The sequence below is a fragment of the Oncorhynchus gorbuscha genome, linkage group LG03 (assembly GCF_021184085.1).
Source record: "Oncorhynchus gorbuscha isolate QuinsamMale2020 ecotype Even-year linkage group LG03, OgorEven_v1.0, whole genome shotgun sequence".
NCBI classification, from domain to species: Eukaryota; Metazoa; Chordata; class Actinopteri; order Salmoniformes; family Salmonidae; genus Oncorhynchus; species Oncorhynchus gorbuscha.
The window spans coordinates 86,826,195-86,845,973 of record NC_060175.1 but is presented as its reverse complement, the minus strand read 5'-3'; the positions used below and the strand labels follow the sequence as shown (position 1 = coordinate 86,845,973).

Genomic DNA, 19,779 nt, shown 5'->3' with positions numbered 1-19,779 from the left:
TTTGCATTCCCTTGTGATTACTAATGGTGCTCAAATAAGCCCTCAGCACTTCTCAGAACACTATAAATAATTGGTATACAGTTGTCAGATACTGTTCAGCATTAAATCAATGATACAAGAAAAAATTGAGAAATCAGACCAAACAAGGTCAAGCCTACTGGGGGATAAAGGGTGATAATTTTATTGAAACATACCATAGAAAATTCACCCATTTTGTTGCTCGAGAGGACTACACCTGCCGGCATGCGAGTTCTGCACTACAATAATGACCGTCTTTAATTACACATGTAATATTTGGCCTTACCAACAGTATGTGCCACGCTTATCTGTCTACAGTGTTCAATTCAGAAAGTTGACATGTCTGGGAAAAAATATATGAACCAAATCATTAAATTTAAAATGAAAATTCCACCCCAAAACTATTTAGATATTTGTTAGTCCATTGTTGCTAGTCCCAAAATATTTTGAATGTCAGCAATCACACCAGCAGTATTTATGTATTTTGAAAGTTCTCTCTCAAAAACTTGATTGCTGACTTTGAAAACATTTTGGGTGGTTCTCATTTCAGTAAACTTCTGCAATCCAATTACATTAATCCAATCCATTTGGGGAGTCATTTATTCATAGTTTTTTGTCCTCGATTATCATGTCCACAGTAACACATTTTCTGAAAAGCAAGGCCACTCTGAGCCACAAGAATGAGATCAAATTGAATATTTGTATAATGATACTTTATCCAAAATTGTGTCAGTACCTACCCCTGATGGCAGGTATGACTTACAAATTTCACAACAAAAAATACCATAAAAACATACATAACAATAAAATGACATGACATCTGAAAGGTATGGCCTATGACTTGTTAGGGTGATCTACTACAAGATATATCAAGAATAAGGTATTTTAAGCAAGTGACACATTTGAATATAAATGGAAAGGAGAGTGAAGTGGTGAAGCTGTAGATGTGAGTCTTTTACAGGAGTCAAGTGCATTTATCTTCCTTTTGCCTTTTCATCCATGTTCCCGAGATAGGAGTCAACCTGTAGAAGGGGACAGGGATGCATTATGTGGTTAACAGAACAGACACGACCGAGGGGATTATGGGAGATGAGCACCAAAGCTTGTTAAACACACCAATGAGCACATAAGCTCATACAACTATAATGTACTCCAACAATGTAGTAGTGCAATTTGAACAGGCTATTTGTCTGCAGAATTGTCTCACCCTGAAAATCTGAGTGGAATTAAACATGTAGTAAGTGCACACAAACATCACTCCAGGCCCATCAGCTCCACGTCAAAGATGAGGGTAGAGTTGGGTGGGATGATACCAGGGTGCCCTTTGCTGCCATAGGCAAAGTCCGGCGTGCAGGTCAGAGTTGCCCTCTGGCCCACACTCATCTGTGGGGGAGGTGAAACAAAAAGAGGTCATAGTATTATTGTCGAGACATCGCTAATATAACCCTATAATGGCTTGTGTCCTTACAAATCACCCACAAGCCAATTTTTAGATTTTCTAAATGATTGAAACAAGTGGTGCAATCGTACAAGAAAATAATGGGGATATCTAATGCAAACACACCCAGGAGACCCTTCTTACCTGGCCAACCCCCTCCTCCCAGCCACGGATCACCTCCTGCTTGCCAATCTTGAACTTGAAAGGCTTGCCTCTGTCCCGGGAAGAGTCAAACTTGGTTCCATCAGTCAGTGAGCCTGCGATAGGATTGAGAGAAGATAAACGTTAGTTACACTTGCCGAGTTAAATAAAATTAAATAAATACAGCCGTGTTCCTAAATTACATTCTGTCCCCACCCAAATTGCTAGCTAGCATCCATGGATTAAAATATTTAATTACAGTCCACTGGAAAAACATTATCGGCTACTGGCTAACGAGCCAATTTATTTGCTAAAGATACATTAATCTTAATTAAATCCATTCTCACTGATTTGAGAAAACTGTCAATTAGCTAGCTAGCCAGTAGTAGTATGGCAACTAGCTACAAACGTTAGCTTAGCTAGGGTGTAACGTTACAACTACTTTAACCGTAGAACATGCTTTATTTAATTAGCTAAGCAAATCGTCGAACTAATTGTTAGTTATGAGAGATAATATCCGTTTGGCAGATTACACACATTATATAAATAACATTTACTTTGTTGCCGAAGCAAGTGGATAACTGACAATAGCTAGCTAAGCTATCAAGCTAGTGGCTAGCTTGCTGACTCACCGACATAATGCACAACGCATGTCTGTCCTTTTTTGGGAAATGTCTGTCCTAAAAGATGGAAGAAATTGAAAGAATTAGCTATGTATTGTGTTAACGACTTAATATTTTGAATTTAGCAACATCCTCTTGACTAATTTAATAATATTTACAGTTTTTTCCTTACCATCACCCGGGGTTATGGTCTCGATTTCTACTCCCATTTTACTCTCCGACGCACTACAATGCAAACGGAAACTGGAAGTCAAGCTCATTGAATTCAAGAGGGGAGGGGGGTGCAATATAAAATGGCCAATACCAGTTATATGATGAGAATTTGTGTATGCCTACTTGGTCATATTTGAGTCGCATATACATTGATGTAGTGTCATTTTTCAAGGGAGATGATGATAACATAAAAATAACAACTGGTTGACAATCAAACATTTCTAGAAAGATAATAATTAAAGTTGATGTCATTAACCACGTGTGCAATCTAGTTATGCGAGTCGTCATACCATTAAAAAAAAGAATAAGACAACCGTGATGCAAACATGACGTTTGTTATAAGTGCCAACAGATAACTTATACGTTCGACATCCTTTTGTGTCGGTAAAATGTATTATGAAAGAAAAAGGCGGTGTAAACGCCTTTATGCGCAAATATTGATATAATAACCATCATTTTGAAGTAAACTTGGAGTCACGCGATGATATCATAGATAGAACAGATATCCCACCGGATGTATTAGTGTGAAGCATCCGGTTGGCGTTTCTACTCACTACCAAATATGGTGATGAGATGAAGCTCTGTAGCCGGCAGTAATTGGCTCCTCACATAGATGGAGAAATATGGGATTTCTGCCGACATTTTCTCAATAATTAAACATTTGATCTCAATACCGTTTTCTGTTCCCAAAACTATAATCTGTTATGAACAGAGTGGACTAAGTTTTGTAGATTTTACACTTTGCCCAAGTAACAAAAAAAAAAGTTTTTTAGGGGTGCAAGGCGAATTGAGTTATTGCACGTGCACTTCATGGAGTAGGTGTTACACAACGGAAATATGCAAACATCTTGCTAGCTAGTGCTTGGCTCTGCATCCCTCCTTGCTTGTCCTGCCCACTATGACTCATTTGTTCCCATTAGAAACGGATAGGCTGTGGTCTATCTTGGGGTATTGTGGGGTATTAATATCTTGACTCATCCTGCCACCAGGTGGAAGGATATGTCATTGAGTGACTAGCATCGTCTCTCAAGTGAAATAGAACAGAAGATGTGTGCTCCGAAGATCAATACAGGTTACTTCTGACTTCGGTAGATCCAGTCTTCTGTTCTATTTCACTTGAGAGACTATGCTAGTCACTCAATTAAATATCCTCCCTCCTGGTGGCAGGATGAGTCAAGGTATTAATATCAGAGTAATTCCGTGCCACGGGTGTGATGTGCCCCATCCCCTATAAATACCTGGGCGCATAGCATCACTTCCTATTTTCTTCCCTTGGCTACGCAGGTGAGCGAGAATTGGATATAGAAGACGGGTTTTGGGCGAAGTGTGCTCCTCCCAGCAGTTCTCTGCAGTGTTCTGTCTTCTAAGCTTTTTCTTACAGGTTGACACCATGTTACGAATTAGGGTGAACCGGTTGGTCCAACTTGTTCACAGCGCAAATCTTGTCTGTGTCTTGTCTGTCCGCCGGTTTGCCTCCCGGCTATAATTGTGTTACCTGTTGGTTATTCGTTTCAGCTGGATGCTAGCCTCTTCTCTCAGGATATTGAGTCTGGGTACTGCACCTACCCAGGCTAGGGAAGCCTGTGTGTTTTCTAGCTCTAGCTAGATCTCCGGGTCACACCTTAAAGTCCAGGCTTTGCATCCCAGCTAGCATACTCTCTTACTGGCTCGAGCTGCAGCTGTTGCCGGAGTGAAATTCAGAGCATCTGTTCATAGGACCTATTCTCACACAGTCTGTTACTGTCTCAGTGTAATTGGCTCCTCACATCCATACCTTTTGGGGATTGTGAGTGGAATTTCCCAAAATATATTCTGATATCCATAGAAGATAATATTACTTAATTCACATATTGCCCTGAGAAGAGAACTACTTTATACTTACACCTGGTATAGTATTAAAGGAGTGTAATGCAGATTATCTGTTCTATAAGACATATCTGTATTTCTGACTTTTGTCTAGGCAGGGAGAAGATTATACATGCCATACTACTGTGATAAATGCACTGCTGGCTTTGCTTCAGTTGATGCCCATTCCAACTGTATGATGCGCCTAGGCTTAAATCATCCCCCTTCAGCTGCATGTATTGTGCTATTCTTGGCCCACGGCTATATGAAGCACGATTAGCTACGATGAAGGAGACAAATGCTAGAGGCTCCTGGAGCGGACTCAAGCGTTAACAACCCTCCTCGGCAGCGGGACCGCCCACCTTCGCAGCTCCACTCTCTCAGCCTGGCAGGCTCTGTTGAAGACTTAAGACAGGATCCTGATGCTATCTCCATCTTTGCTGGTAATGACATAGACCAAGAGAGACCTATGAGGCTGGTTCTGGGTCAGCGAACCATGGCTCAGAGAGGGCTAAGAGTGAAGCGCTCTCTTCATCAGCTGATCTGCAGGAGCTCATCTCTAGGATTCTGAAAGCTCTGGATATTAACCCAGACCCTAACAGAAGCCCAGGCAGGGTGTACATTCCTCATTGCCCCAAGTACTCCAATGAGCTGCATCAAACTTGGGCTAAGGCTAACTCAAGCCAGTGCAAGCCTTGGACATTCATGGCTTTGCCCGAGGAATTGGTACTGGACCAGTACCCAGTCATGGACCCCATTGTTGCGATTATGGTCCTCCCAGACAAGGAGATCATTGGTAAGTCTCCCCGCTGTCCTCATCGGGCTGCTGATCACAACTTAAAGGACAACTTCTGGCCATGGTGGCTCGCCTCATGAATACAACCACTCTGCTGCAGGCATACCTGCATGGTCTGACAGCTCGCCTGTCCACCGACGGTGACCCTGAGCTGACAGCTGAAATGACTCCGGTGTCCACACTCCTCTCCCTCTTAAATGTTGAGATGTCACGTGCTAATGGCAAAGCCCGGTATACGGTCATCTCTTCATGCAGACCGCTTTGGCTCTCACAGACAGATGTCAGCCTCCGTGAAGAGGGGCACCAAGTGTTACTTTTCGGCCTTTCCCTGGTACCAAGAGCATTCACAAAATGCATGGATGTCGCTATAGCACCCCTAACATCAAAGGGGATGATGGTACTAAATGACCTAGACCAGTGGTTCCCAAACTGTTTATAGTCCCGTACCCCTTCAAACATTCAACCTCCAGCTGCGTACCCCCCTCTAGCACCAGGGTCAGCGCAATCTCAAATGTTGTTTTTTGCCATCATTCTAAGCCTGCCACAAACACACACTATACGATACATTTATTAAACATAAGAATGAGTGTGAGTTTTTGTCACAACCCGGCTTGTGGGAAGTAAAGTCCATTAATAACATTATAATAATCATCTATAATTTTGCTCTTTATTTAGCCATCTTACATATAACACTTTATTTGCCAATGGAAAATTGTGAATAACTCACCACAGGTTAATGAGAAGGGTGTGCTTGAAAGGATGCACTTAACTCTGCAATGTTGGGTTGTATTGGAGAAAGTCTCAGTCTTAAATAATTTTCCACACACAGTCTGTGCCTGTATTTAGTTTTCATGCTAGTGAGGGCCGAGAATCCACTCTCACATAGGTACATGGTTGCAAAGGGCATCCGTGTCTTAACAGCATGACTTGCCAAGGCAGGATACTTTGAGTGCAGCCCAATCCAGAAATCTGGCAGTGGCTTCTGATTAAATTAAATTTTCACAGAACCGCTTGTTGCAATTTCGATGAGGGTCTCTTGTTCAGATATTGGTAAGTCGACTGGAGGCAGGGCATGAAAGGGATAATGAATCCAGTTGTTTGTGTCATACATTTCGGGAAAGTACCTGCGTAATTGCGCACCCAACTCACTCAGGTGCTTCGTGATATCACATTTGACATTGTCCGTAAGCTTGAGTTAATTTGCAGACATAAACCATACAATGATGGAAAAGAGTGTTTCCCTTGTTAATGCAGACAGAGAAGAGCTCCAACTTCTTAATCATAGCCTCAATTTTGTCCTGCACATTGAATATATTTGTGAAGAGTCCCTGTAGTAATCCTAGATTCAGACCATTCAGGTGAGAAAAAACATCACCCAGATAGGCCAGTCATGTGAGAAACTCGTCATCATACAAGCGGTCAGACAAGTGGAAATTATGGTCAGTAAAGAAAACTTTAAGCTTGTCTCTCAATTTAAAAAAGACTGGTCAATACTTTGCCCCTTGATAACCAGCGAGCTTCTGTATGTTGTAAAAGCATTGCATGGTCGCTGCCCATATCACTGCATAGCGAAGAATACACGAGAGTTCAGGGGCCTTGCTTTAACAAAGTTAACCATTTTCACTGTAGTGTCCAAACGTCTTTCAAGCTGCCAGGCATTCCTTTGGCAACAAGAGGCTCTTGGTGGATGCTGCAGTGTACTGAAGTGGCGTTGGGAGCAACTGCTTGCATGCTTGTTACCACTCCACTATGTCTCCCTGTCATGGCTTTTGTGCCATCAGTGCAGATACCAACACATCTTGACTACCAAAGTCCATTTGATGTCACAAAGCTGTCCTGTTGTCCTGGTTTCCAGTGGTTTGCAGAAGAGGATGTCTTCCTTAATTAACCCCCTATAAACATAACGGATATACAGTTAAAGTCGGAAGTTTACATACACTCAGGTTGGAGTCATTAAAACTTGTTTTTCAACCACTCCACACATTTCTTGTTAACAAACTATAGTTTTGGCAAGTCGGTTAGGACAGCTACTTTGCGCATGACACAAGTCATTTGTCCAACAATCGTTGTCTACAGATTATTTCACTGTATCACAATTCCAGTGGGTCAGACGTTTACATACACTAAGTTGACTGTGCCTTTAAACTGCTTGGAAAATTCCAGAAAATTATGTAATGACTTTAGAAGCTTCTGTTTGGCTAATTGACACAATTTGAGTCAAGTGGAGGTGTACCTGTGGATGTATTTCAAGGCCTACCTTCAAACTCAGTGCCTCTGTGCTTGACATCATGGGGAAATCAAAATAAATCAGCCAAGACCTCAGAAAAAAAATTGTAGACCCCCACAAGTCTGGTTCATCATTGGGAGCAATTTCCGAATGCCTGAAGGTACCATGTTCATCTGTACAAACAATAGTACGCAAGTATAAACACCATGGGACCACGCAGCCATCATACCGCTCAGGAAGGAGACGCGTTCTGTCTCCTAGATATGAACGTACTTTGGTGCGAAACATGCAAATCAATCCCAGAACAACAGCAAAGGACCTTGTGAAGATGCTGGAGGAAACGGGTACAAAATAATCTATATCCACAGTAAAACGAGTCCTATATCGACTTAACATGAAAGGAAGCTCAGCAAGGAAGACGCCACTGCTCCAAAACCGCCATAAAAAAGCCAGATTACAGTTTGCAACTGCACATGGGGACAAAGATCGGACTTTTTGGAGAAATGTCCTCTGGTCTGATGAAACAAAGATAGAACTGTTTGGCCATAATGACCATTGTTATGTTTGGAGGGAAAAGGGGGAGGCTTGCAAGCTGAAGAACACCAATCCCAAACTCGGAAGCACGGTGCTGGCAGCATCATGTTGTGGGGGTGCTTTGCTGCAGGAGGTGCACTTCACAAAATAGATGGCATCATGAGGTAGGAAAAGTATGTGGATATATTGAAGGAACATCTCAAGACATCAGTCAGGAAGTTAAAACTTGGTCGCAAATGGGTCTTCCAAATGGACAATAACCCCAAGCATACTTCCAAAGAGGTGGCAAAATGACTTAAGGACAACAAAGTCAAGGTATTGGAGTGGCCATCACAAAGCCCTGACCTCAATCCGTAGAAAATGTGTGGGCAGAACTGAAAAAGTGTGTGCGAGCAAGGAGGCCTATAAATAAAAATAAATAAATATATGCCATTTAGCAGACGCTTTTATCCAAAGCGACTTACAGTCATGTGTGCATACATTCTACGTATGGGTGGTCCCGGGGATCGAACCCACTACCCTGGCGTTACAAGCGCCATGCTCTACCAACTGAGCTACATTCCCACCCTATAAACCTGACTCAGTTACACCAGCTCTGTCAGGAGGAATGGGCCAAAATTCATCCAACTTATTGTGGGAAGCTTGTGGAAGGCTGCCCGAAAAGTTTGAACCAAGTTAAACAATTTAAAGGCAATGCTACCAAATACTAATTGAGTGTATGTAAACTTCTGACCCACTGGGTATGTGATGAAAGAAATAAAACCTGAAATAAATCATTCTCTCTACTTTTATTCTGACATTTCACATTCTTAAAATAAAGTGGTGATCCTAACTGACCTAAGACAGGTCATTTTTACTAGGATTAAATGTCAGGAATTGTGAAAAACTGAGTTTAGATGTATTTGGCTTAGGTGTATGTACACTTCTGACTTCAACTGTATACCAGGAGCTGTGCCAGGCCCGCCACGTCCGATGACTCATCCAGCTGTAGCACATAGAATTCAATGGCTTGTATGTGAAGCAGTAATTGTTTCAAAACATCTCCTGCCTTGTCACTGATGCGTAGGGAAATAGTGTTGTTTGATGAAGACATTGTCTGTGTAGTTTTTTTGGCCTTTTCCCCCAGCATTGTCCCAGCCATATCTGCTGCAGCAGGAAGAATGAAGTCCTCCACAATTGTATGGGGCTTGCCTGTCCTAGCTACTCGGTAGCTCACCTTATAAGACGCTTCTAGCCCCTTCTTATTAATGGTATCTGTTGCTATTATACATGTCTTACTACTCGAAAGTAGTCTTAATTCTCACTCAAAAAACTCATGAGGCTTATTTTTCAAATTGGCATGTTTTGTTTCTAAATGTCTGCGCAACAGTGAAGGTTTCATTGAGTTGTGAGATAGTACTTCTGTACATATAACACACTGTGGCTGAAGAAAGGCACTACTCCCAATATAAGTGAACCCCAAATCAATGTAGTTCTCCTCATATTTGCATCTCTTCGATGGTTCAACATCCCTGTCTGTTGGGAATACCTGACCTGGACGTTTGGCTAACCTGTTCTCAGTCAGGAGAACAGGCAGCAGCAGACATGACATATCTCCTGAAGCATATCTCAGCGCTAGGCCTCAGGTTGAACATACAAAAAATACACCTGGTCCCCACACAAACTGTGACGTTCGTGGGCATATGGATCGACTTGTCTCTTATGAGGGCTCACCTCACCAAAAAGCGAGTTCAGAAAATTGTAGCTCACCTCAATCCTTTTGTCCAGAAGGTGAATGTTCTTCAGTGTCAGAGACTGCTGGGTCTCCTCTTCGCAGCCTCCCTTTTGACCCAATTTGGCCTTCTACACTTGAGACCCATGCAGAGGTGGTTCAATGCTCAAGGTTTAAATCCCAAGGATAACAGCTATGACTGTGTCTAAGGAATGCATGCGAGCCCTGGCAAGACGGCGATCCCTGAAATTCCTTTTCAGGTAGTATACGCCTGATTCCATCGGAGGAAACAGGTTCAAACAGACGCCTCATTGACAGGCTGGGGAGAAGTATTGAAGGGGAGGGCGGCCAGCGGGACATGGAGCTCCAGCTGGTCCAAACAACATGCTGGAGTTGAGAGCAGTCCAACGAGCTCTGCTCAACTTTTTCTCACAACTGCGAAACGTGATAGAAAAATTACATATTTACCTTATTTGTTTGATATTAATAGTTAGTAATTAATACTTAACAAATAGGAGGATAGTTCTGTCCTGTTAGTGTCTGTGTTTTTATGATCTCCACTCTATTTCCCTGCAACTAATCCGGGCGTATGATCACAGGAGATAGCTTGAGCTGACAAATGAGTTAAAGACTGCATTACATAGACAAGATGTGGTGGGTGTAACCGCGATAGAGATAGCCAGGAGGAGTTTAGAACAATCCCTCATTGTCTCAAAATCATTCTTGCATCTGGGAAACTAAGCCAGGGTGGGGTTAAGACAACAACACATGTGCAGATAATGACAGGATGAGCCCAGTGGCTTATTATGCTCCTTGGTTTGAATAAGGAGGGTTGAACCAACAATGACTGAGCATTGCCAGTGTCAGCTATATATAGGACTCTGTATTTGTGTAATGGTTAGGTTACTCAGTCCAAAACTCAAGGGGGGGGGGTCAACCAGCCTCATTATTGCAATAATAAATCGATATTAAATAAAGATGATTGTTTGAAGAAATGACCAAATCTCTCTCAGTATTGAATTTCCACGACAGACAAACATGTGCTGGTACAGACAGACAGCGCCACAGTGGTAAGTGTACATAAACCACCAAGGGGGTCTGGGTTCCATCCGCCTCCACCGCCTCCACCAGATGGCACATAACCTTCTACTGTGGTCACATAAGAATGTGGCCTAACTAAGAGCTGTACACCTCCCAAGGATTCTGAACACTGCAGCGGCAATGCTATCCAGGGAAGGGCCTCGGGAAAGTGAGTGAGACTACACCCTGGTCTGGTGGCCATCGCCTCTACCAAAAGGGTTGGCGAGCTCCATGCTTTTTCTGTTAGTGATGAATGTTATTGTGGTCATGTTGTGTTGCTACCATGCTGTGTTTTCATGTGTTGCTGCCATGCTATGTTGTTGTCTTAGGTCTGTCTTTACAAGTGTTGTGGTGTCTCTCTTGTCATGATGTGTGTTTTATCCTATATTTTAATTTTCAATTTTTAATCCCCTATCCTGGCAGGACGCCTTTTGCCTTTTGGTAGGCTATCATTGTAAATAAGAATGTGATCTTAACTGATTTTCCTAGTTAAATAAAGGTTAAATAAAAATATTGTCTTGGCCCGGGAAAAGCAAGCGTTACTCTGTGGCCTAATTCAGCCTTCCTACCAAAGGTCCTGCCCTCAGGTCACATGAACAGGGAAATGGGCTAACAGCCTTATCCATCTCCATGCCCACTGGGGCTCATCATGTTGATGTATGCGCTCCGTGTCCTGTGATATCCCTAAATGAGTACGTGGAGAGGCGATCTGTTGCTCTGATCAGCTGTTTGTTTGCTTTGGAGAAAACAACGGTTGTCACATTGTATTGTAGACACCAGTCTGCAAGCATATAGCCTAGCTGCCCACCCAGCCCCATCCTTTACAGTAGCGTACTCCAACGGTGGGAATTGCCACCTCCTGGGCACTGCTCAAGGGAGTCCCCCTCTCTGACAGATCTATGGCTGCCAGCTGGGCGTCCCCCAGTCCTTTGCAAGGTTTTACTGGGTGAATGTTGCTAACCCTTACAGTGTGAGCTCAGCTGTGCTTGGTGCTACCCTTACCTCCCAACAGAAACCTGTGGTTGGTCCGGGTACTGCCTCGAGCACCTATGGTGATGTGTTGCTCTAGGCTTTGCCCTACGGAAACCGACTTACTCTGGTATTGTCATCCCATTGAGTGACTAGCATAGTCCCTCAAGCAAAATAGAATGAAGGTTACTCACTCACTGTTAGAGGAAATTGTAGTTAAGATGATTAATTATGTATACATTATTGATTAGAACCATTTATTCTAATACTATTATGTTATGGTATGAATTAGAAATGAGTGCGAATTGGTTTTGGCAATAAAACATAAAGGAATTTAGAATTCCTCTATCAATTTGGTCCTTTGAGGAGCCGGATCTAAATATCTTTACCTGTTATCTGAAGGTAATACGCTGAAAATCGTGCACGGACGAGTTTTTGACTCGTTTTACTAAAGACCCGACCCCTGAATTGAGGTTAAAATTGAAACAGGCCTGCGTATTATCACAGAGGACAGAGAGGGTGACTAGATTCAAACGAACAATGCTTATCCCAGTCGGCAGCAGGTAAAGTAGCCTTTATTCTCGAATTTGGGAGGGATTATTTAGGATATTTATTGATTAAAATGTTATGAAGGAGTTGAATTTGATCAATAATAGGTGCTTGAATATTCCGAACAAATAAAATGGGTTTCTACCGGGGGTATTAACCAGGATATCGATAAAAAGGAAGCAGGTCCGAAATTGACCTGAGGTAAGGTGCACTACCATCAAATAAACTAGAGCTTAATAAAGCCTGGTTTTGCAAGCCAAGGATTATTAAGGAGTGATATAGTACGCATTGGAGAATTAGGACGCTTGTTCCGTACAAATAGGATGGCCAATAATTCAATAAACATACCTAAATAAAGTTTTTACCTAATAGTCTATCTGTATATGGGAAGCTGACTGCGGAAAGTAGCAGATAGATATGTTAAAACAGGTGAGGATAAATTAGGCTTGGTGAGAAGGCAGGGTAATTCTAGGCGAACAGAATAAATGAACCTGTACAATGCTGAAAGAAATTAATATCAATGATAAGTGATTAGTCTAGATTAGTGAGGTTCGAGACATTAACGATTGAAAGTCCCAAAAGGAATATCCTGTGGGTGAAATGTAATGTCCGATCAAAAGTCTTCTATAGACGTGGTTCACAGGAGAGGTCAACTTAGTCTAGAGTAGTGAGATTTGAGACATTTTACGTTGAAAGTCCCAAAAGGAATATCCTATGGGTGAAATGTTATGTCCGATCAAAAGTCTTCTATGGACGCGGTTCACAGGATGGAAAATACATACGGATTATTTTTAAAGGAACACACACATAGGTAGACAGAATAGTAACTAGAAGTAACTAAGTGATGGTAAATTACAAATTTATAGAACTGCACGCACATATAATTTAAAATGATATAGAAAGGCATAGATAAGTGTTTAAAGACATTGCTACTAGTAACGGTAAGGATTAAGAATGGGGAGAAATGCCTCGAAAGAAGCCCCAGAACTAACGGGAGACGAGTGTTACATGGCACAGAAAGACAAGAGAAACATCGATTTCTGTCTAAGATGGAAAAAAATAAAAATAAAAATACGATTTTGATGGCCGTCTAAATGTAGAAAAGCTAGAATCCCTTATAAAACAGATACATAAGGAATGTGGTAATAATGTGAAAAGCAGAATAAACAGGGGTTATACACAGCCGGAGTTTGGCTTTCGGAAGCAAAAAAGAGAAAGAGACGCGCAGAAAACGAGAATTCTAACTGAGGGAAAACGTTGGGTGTTAAATTGGGGCTATTTTCTGTTGTCTAGATGTCGGAGTAACAAATACAGATAACTGTAAAAATGGGTATATTTGCGGAGAGTCTCGGTCAAATTCAGAGCGCTGGTAATATAGTGGCGAGCGCAACAGTCTCACCAACGGTAATCCACGATTCGGTTCCCGGCCAAGGCGTTTAACTAAAATTGATTTTAGATCGTAACTGACCTATTTGCATGTTTTGCCTGAAAAATACGGTCGCCAGTGTTTGAACAAAAAGTAACGTATTCTAAAAACGATCTGCTTTCCGTCCTCATTGCGGGGAACAAATACAATGTCTTATCTTAAAGGGACAGTGCACGATAATCACAGTGGTTTGAGTGTATGATAGTGGAAAAAGTATTGTGGGACGACAATTCGAAGATAGAAAAATAAATTACATGATACCTCAAGAGATTTAAAACAAACGATGTGAAGGGATCATCGGAATTATTGGGTGTTGTTGTAGGAGTGAAAGTTTGGGTTAAGGGGATTTCCCTGTTCCCAGAGACAAGGCATTTTAAAGGCGTACACTCACTAATGCTGGTCTGAGTTTGTAATTAGACAAGTGAATAACGTATTGGGAATAGAGTTGTAATTAAGATACTAAGTCAAAGACGAGACAGGTATTTAGAGCAAAATGGATTCTAAATGATAACAAAGAGACAATTATGATTTATGCCCATCGAAAAGCTTTTATAAAATTGGCGAATTTAGAGATGTTGGTTGGGGTGGTAAATTATAATTCAGGATTTGAACAGATGTGATAAATTAGGTTTGGTTAATCGAACAAGAATTATTTACAATTCATTTGAAGTCGCTACGAATTGGCAGGTTGAGCGCTTGATGATGACGTCACTAGCGAGACACTTTTGTCACCAGGGACTGGGGATAACGGAGCAAATCGTATGGCTATTAGTGTGTGTATCTAGGTTTCGAGTATCTTTCCAGAAGTGATATAAAAGTGTTTTGTTTATTTGTTTACTGGTTATGGTCAATTTTAGGGGTTGATTAAACTGGAACAGTGTGTTCTGGCGGTTTTAGATAGAACTCTTTGTTCCGGGACGGAGGGGAGTTACCCAAAATAAGTAAATTAAAGGAGCCATGAGAGAATGCGAATGCATATTTATTAAATATCGGGGATTAAATTACGGATTCCTTACACTATGAAATGTACGACATTTGCGGCAGAGAGAAAAAGTAATGCATTGGATAATAATGTTATCGGGTTAATTGTATCTAAAGGTAGCATGGTAATTTAAGTAAACATATCCGTAGACGATTTTTAAAACTTATGATTAATGATTTGAGTCAAAGGGGAATTATCATTAGGTTTTAGTTATAGTTCATTTATTGAGTTTCTGATTCGAGGTAGCATTAGTGAATGGGAGTTAGGTGTGTGGTGTCTCACTTTTAGAGGCCTCCTGGGATTATAACTTTGGGGAGAGTGGGGAGAGAGCAGCTTTAAACGACCAAATTGAAAAAGGTCTGCAAATTATATATATATAAAACAACTGTTAGAACAATTTGTTTTAGTGCAAGGAGATTTTAAAGAGGCACGCTCACATATGGAACCTTATGAGATGTTTTTTTTATGGGTTTGAATTATACAGGTGACTATTTCTATTGTAAGGATAAAGGGATCTTTATGTCTAATATGGTATGGCCTTTTGACCTTGTCATGACTGGCTTCTGAGGTCTGATCAGCCTCAGGGGAGAGTCATTTGTATAATGAATGGGGTCATATTGAGTTACTAGTGTTAAGGTAAATTCATTAGAAATGAAGCAGTTTTGGTTGAGGGCTTAGAATTACTGTTTGAACTGCAAATGAGAAAGTGGTTCAGGATTCTGTCTTGTAATTAGCTGTGAAGTTTTTTTGAATGGGCTATTAGGGATTTGGTATTGTAACAGAGAGAAAGTCATATTTATCATTGAGAATAAATAGGGTAAGATTACATGATAACCAACTTGGGACAGTTCTGGGATTGGAGAAGAGGATATCCTTATAGCATTAGGGGATCCCACAAAGGTGGATAGGTTTTCCATGATATGGGGGAAACCTGGGAGCACTGTTGAATTTTGTAAAGGTGATGAAATCCTACTAACCATCAAAACTATTACGCTCTCTGATGCAGGCACTTACACCCCCGGACTACAAAGGACCGGGACAGACACGATGAGTGTGTTTTCTATTAAGGTGCTGCCAAAACCAGAGGTCCCAGACGAACCAGGGCCAGACACACTCCTCTACCACCCCTGGACCGAACCTGCCACCACTGTGTTAAAAATCCCATTCAGGTAATTAATGTTAGACTATTCATCTATTGATCAATTAGGCACGGAGACTGGTTTTGATGGTAGGGACAATTTGTGGCTGTATTATACAGAATAGACTTGCTTAGGATATGCTTCTTGCTAGTCAGGGGGGGCATCTGCAAGATGTTCGGTGAACAACGTTGCACGTTTATTCCTAATAACACCAGTCCTGATGGTAGTATATCTAAGGCCCTTAGTGGGCTTGATGCACTATCTGCTGAGATGAGGACCATGGCGGGGGTGGAGGAGTCTGTTCTCTGTTCTCTGTTCTCTGGATAACATTGGGGTTCCACGAGGTGTGCCGGATGAGTTCAAGGCAAGAAATCAGATATTAGCAGGATTGGAGTCAAACATTTTCTGATGGTCTACTCTCAAATAAGAATGTAGACTGGATTAATTATAGTTACCAGAAGTGTTATTAAAGGTTTTGTAGAACAGACTGAAGCAACCAGCTGGAAGACCTGACAGAATATAATTGCATTAGATAAAAGGGGGAAGTGGGCGTGGTAATCAGGACCATGTCTTACATCCCGGGTAGCACAGCTCCGGACGAATCAGTGCCCGAAGCCTCAGCTGGTTTGACCACCCTGGCTCACGGGTTGGCAGAAAACTCTGGGGTGGATACTTCTCTGAACTAAATTGGGTTGACAGTATTTATGGAAAAATGTGGTGTTATGGGCTGTAGCCACCTGCATGACTGTTTTAATTTTATGCGGCTGTTGTCTAATTCCCTGTGTGCGAGGCCTTGTTTCCAGGACTCTGGAGAGATCGATGACACTCCAGATGGTGCGTTATGGGCCGATTCCAGGTTCTGCTGAAGGCATGTCTACAGAAGAAGTGGACGAATCTGGATCTGTCATTTGTGGGGAATTTATGTTTGATGGGGCTAGTATAGAGATGAAGGGGAATTAGATTGTAATTTGTTTCCATGATTAAACTGTTTTTTAATGAAGGTCGTGACGAAAATCCAGAAGGAAGAGTTATGATTCTGATGTAGGTTTAAAAACAGTTGGAGTTAAGGTTAGATTTGATTAATGATATTTGGAGAGTTGGATAAACATTTATAATAATGTTAATTTGTTGATTATGTGTGTGTCTATTCATATGATAATCGGATAAACCTCTATAAAAAGGTTAGTTAAATTCGTTTATACTTATATTTTTTATGATTAAATAAAACTAGATGTAGATTTGAATGTATAATATTTGATCAAAGGGAGGATTGTTAGAGGAAATTGTAGTTAAGATGATTAATTATGTATACATTATTGATTAGAACCATTTATTCTAATACTATTATGTTATGGTATGAATAGTAAAAGTTATTGGTTAAGCTGTTACTGAAAATGTAAGCAGAATGAATTAATTGTCTGTGTCTCTTGGGAAGTCAAAAGGGGAGGGATGCTATGGCTTTTCAGACAGATAAGAAATGTCTGGGAAAGGTTCCATTCCTAAAACAATGGGTTCTTGTGAGAATCGGAGAGAGGGCGGGAAACTGATGATGTCATGTTCAGTTTATAACCTGTGGAAATGTGTGTAAGCATTTAGTACTCTCTGGAACTAAACGCTCTTACCTGGCTTTTAAGACTGGTCTCAATCTACTTCATGCATAATTAAGGAACTTACAATTCATTAATGAATTAGAAATGAGTGCGAATTGGTTTTGGCAATAAAACATAAAGGAATTTAGAATTCCTCTATCACTCACTTAACCACAGTTCTATGAGCTATGGACTATGCTAGTCTAGCTGTTGGATCTGTTGTAGCCTTGGGAAGAGTCTTGAGGAAGTGTAGCTACGCGCCCAGGTATTTATAGGGGATGGGGCGCATCACACCCGTGGCATGGAATTACTCTGATATTAATATCTTGACTCATCCAGCCGCAATGATAACTAGCATAGTCCCTAGCTCATAGCACTGTGGTTACGTGAGTAACCTTTGTTCTTCATCGACACAATTAACCAAAACAAGGCCGCTTCTAGTCACCTTGATTAAATCCACCTTTCCCACTGATCTTTTCACAGCCCTCAATATGACCAAAATCTCCAAAATGAAGCTCCCTGTCCTAGAAACGCAGTCCAACAAGAAATTCATTATTGGACCGATCCTTGTCTTCTACTACTTTTGCTTGTTTCGTTCCATTCCTTGATTTCACAATTTTCCATTAATTGTCCCTGTTTATTAACCTGTTTAGATTTAAGCCAAAAAAATTGCCAAAGGAGACCAACCATGCAGTTTATAAGGCTACAGTTTAAATAAGTTATGATTAACTTCACAGAGTGGTGAAAGTGTACTGTGATCTTGATGTGCCTTTCCAATAAATATTGAGGATCTCATACTGGTGACATGATGATTGATGCTGGACTGCCGTTAGACAAACAAATATTCTCGCTCTTATCCATAATAATCTCCTATAGACCAGCCTAGATGCAGAGCCTACCCCCCACTGTATCTGTCATCTTTTGGCGAGAGTGCAAGTTCCAAGTCCAGAGTAAACACATTTTTTATTTAACCCTACAGTTTTTGTGACAAAACTATCAGTAGAGTTAAATGCGATGGAAACATACTAAACTTTTGATTTTTATTCGGTACATGAAAACATTTTTTGTGTATTGCGTCATCATGCACTGATTTTAAAGTTAAAAGTGATTTTAATTTAGGAAATCTGTTCCCAAGTATTTCCACACAAATATAGGCATATGTGATTATATCCCAATGTAATCAAGGTTTGAAATGATTTAGTTTTTGTCTAATACTATATCTGTTAAGGATTCTTATGGTCAATTTGCAGTGTACAAATTATTTATGAATATGTTCCGACCCCCCGACCATCCGCACAAGTAAAAATAGTCTCATGGCTGAATGTAATTGGGGACTGCTGGTGTAGAAGATCCCCGCCCGTGACATAGGCACAATTGTTTATATATAATTTTTTTAGACAAATGTAATTTTACATTTTCCGTCAGACTAGTTAGACATCCTATGATCAGATTTGCATGAGCAGTGATTAGAATTCAGAAATAATTCCATAGAAGGTGATCTGATTTGGGCTTAGATACTTGTGAATGGGAATTAAAATCAGGCCTGAACTCCAGTGGATATTGTGATTGGTTATTTAACTTTTTGGAGCCTCTGAGGTTGTGACTTTTTAAAATACAACTGGACTTAGTTGGCTGTAACTCACCACATGACATCAGACTGGACTCATGTGTTTGGTGTCTTGACTGATGAATGTGTGATCCTATCTTCTCTTCTATATCAGTTGAATCTATGGCTTCAACACTGAATAGAGGGAAAACAAGAAAACAGTTAGTGGCCTAGGGCTACACATATTCATATTCATCATCATGCACATACAAACATCACTAAACTCAGGGATGTGTAAGGGAAGTTGTAATGCAGTATGTTGAATTTAGAGAGGAAGCTATTGTCATAGTAGGAGCACCAAGGCAGCCTATTAGAAGGAGTGTGAATGACTCACTCTATTCCTAGCTCTCTCTGGAGCTGGAGGAGTCGATCCTCGTTGATGGGGTACAGGTGGAAGAAGACCAGCCCTACCAGCAGTAGGGTGATGGGCACAGGGGCAAACAGCACAATAAGAGCAGTCACCACGTCCTCACTATGGCTACAAGCACCTGCACGATACCCCACAAAACTGCAGTGCAAACAAGCATACATACAAACACACATTATACACACGCATAACATAAATACATATATTGAAATAATAGGGTGAAAGAAACATATACAATGTATTCGGAAAGTATTCAGACCCCTTGACTTTTTCCACATTTTGCTACTTTACAGCCTTATTCTAAAATGGATTAAATTGCCCCCCCCCCATAAATCTACACACAATAACCCATGATGACAAAGCAAAAACTGTTTAAAAAAACAACGGAATATCACAAAAAAATGAAATATCACATTTACGTAAGTATACAGACTCTTTACTCAGTACTTTGTTGAAGCACCTTTGGGAGCGATTCCAGCCTTGAGTCTTCTTGGGTATGACACTACAAGCTTGGCACACCTGTATT

At 41.0% G+C, this 19,779-nt stretch overlaps 1 protein-coding gene and 1 long non-coding RNA gene across 4 annotated transcripts; one reads left to right on the top strand and one right to left on the bottom strand.

The window, feature by feature from the left end:
* Positions 1-600: 600 nt before the first annotated feature.
* LOC124032114 (peptidyl-prolyl cis-trans isomerase FKBP1A-like) lies at positions 601-18,943 on the bottom strand. 3 transcript variants are annotated; one of them, XM_046344236.1, is made up of 6 exons: positions 18,924-18,943; positions 2,393-2,445; positions 2,230-2,277; positions 1,601-1,713; positions 1,226-1,401; positions 601-1,040 (listed from the first exon to the last, which is right to left on the bottom strand). In XM_046344236.1, the coding sequence occupies exons 1-5, from the start codon at positions 18,926-18,928 to the stop codon at positions 1,273-1,275; spliced, it is 348 nt and encodes a 115-aa protein (XP_046200192.1). In that variant the 5' UTR covers positions 18,929-18,943; the 3' UTR covers positions 601-1,040; positions 1,226-1,272. The 3 variants fall into 3 exon arrangements, with proteins under 3 accessions (XP_046200192.1, XP_046200193.1, XP_046200191.1); XM_046344237.1 differs by lacking the exon at positions 18,924-18,943 and adding an exon at positions 9,585-9,656; XM_046344235.1 differs by lacking the exon at positions 18,924-18,943 and adding an exon at positions 2,557-2,579.
* LOC124032115 lies at positions 14,056-18,075 on the top strand. The gene is made up of 3 exons (XR_006838207.1): positions 14,056-14,343; positions 15,559-15,721; positions 16,482-18,075. It is a non-coding gene; the product is annotated as an uncharacterized LOC124032115 (long non-coding RNA).
* Positions 18,944-19,779: the final 836 nt, after the last annotated feature.

What these genes read in the sequence shown, in the direction of transcription:
- LOC124032114 (XM_046344235.1), bottom strand. An exon ending in ATGCGTTGTGCATTATGTCG is followed by an intron (nt 1,714 to 2,229) that starts GTGAGTCAGCAA and finishes ATCCTATCGCAG; the next exon opens with GCTCACTGACTGATGGAACC. An exon ending in GGGAGGAGGGGGTTGGCCAG is followed by an intron (nt 1,402 to 1,600) that starts GTAAGAAGGGTC and finishes CCTCCCCCACAG; the next exon opens with ATGAGTGTGGGCCAGAGGGC.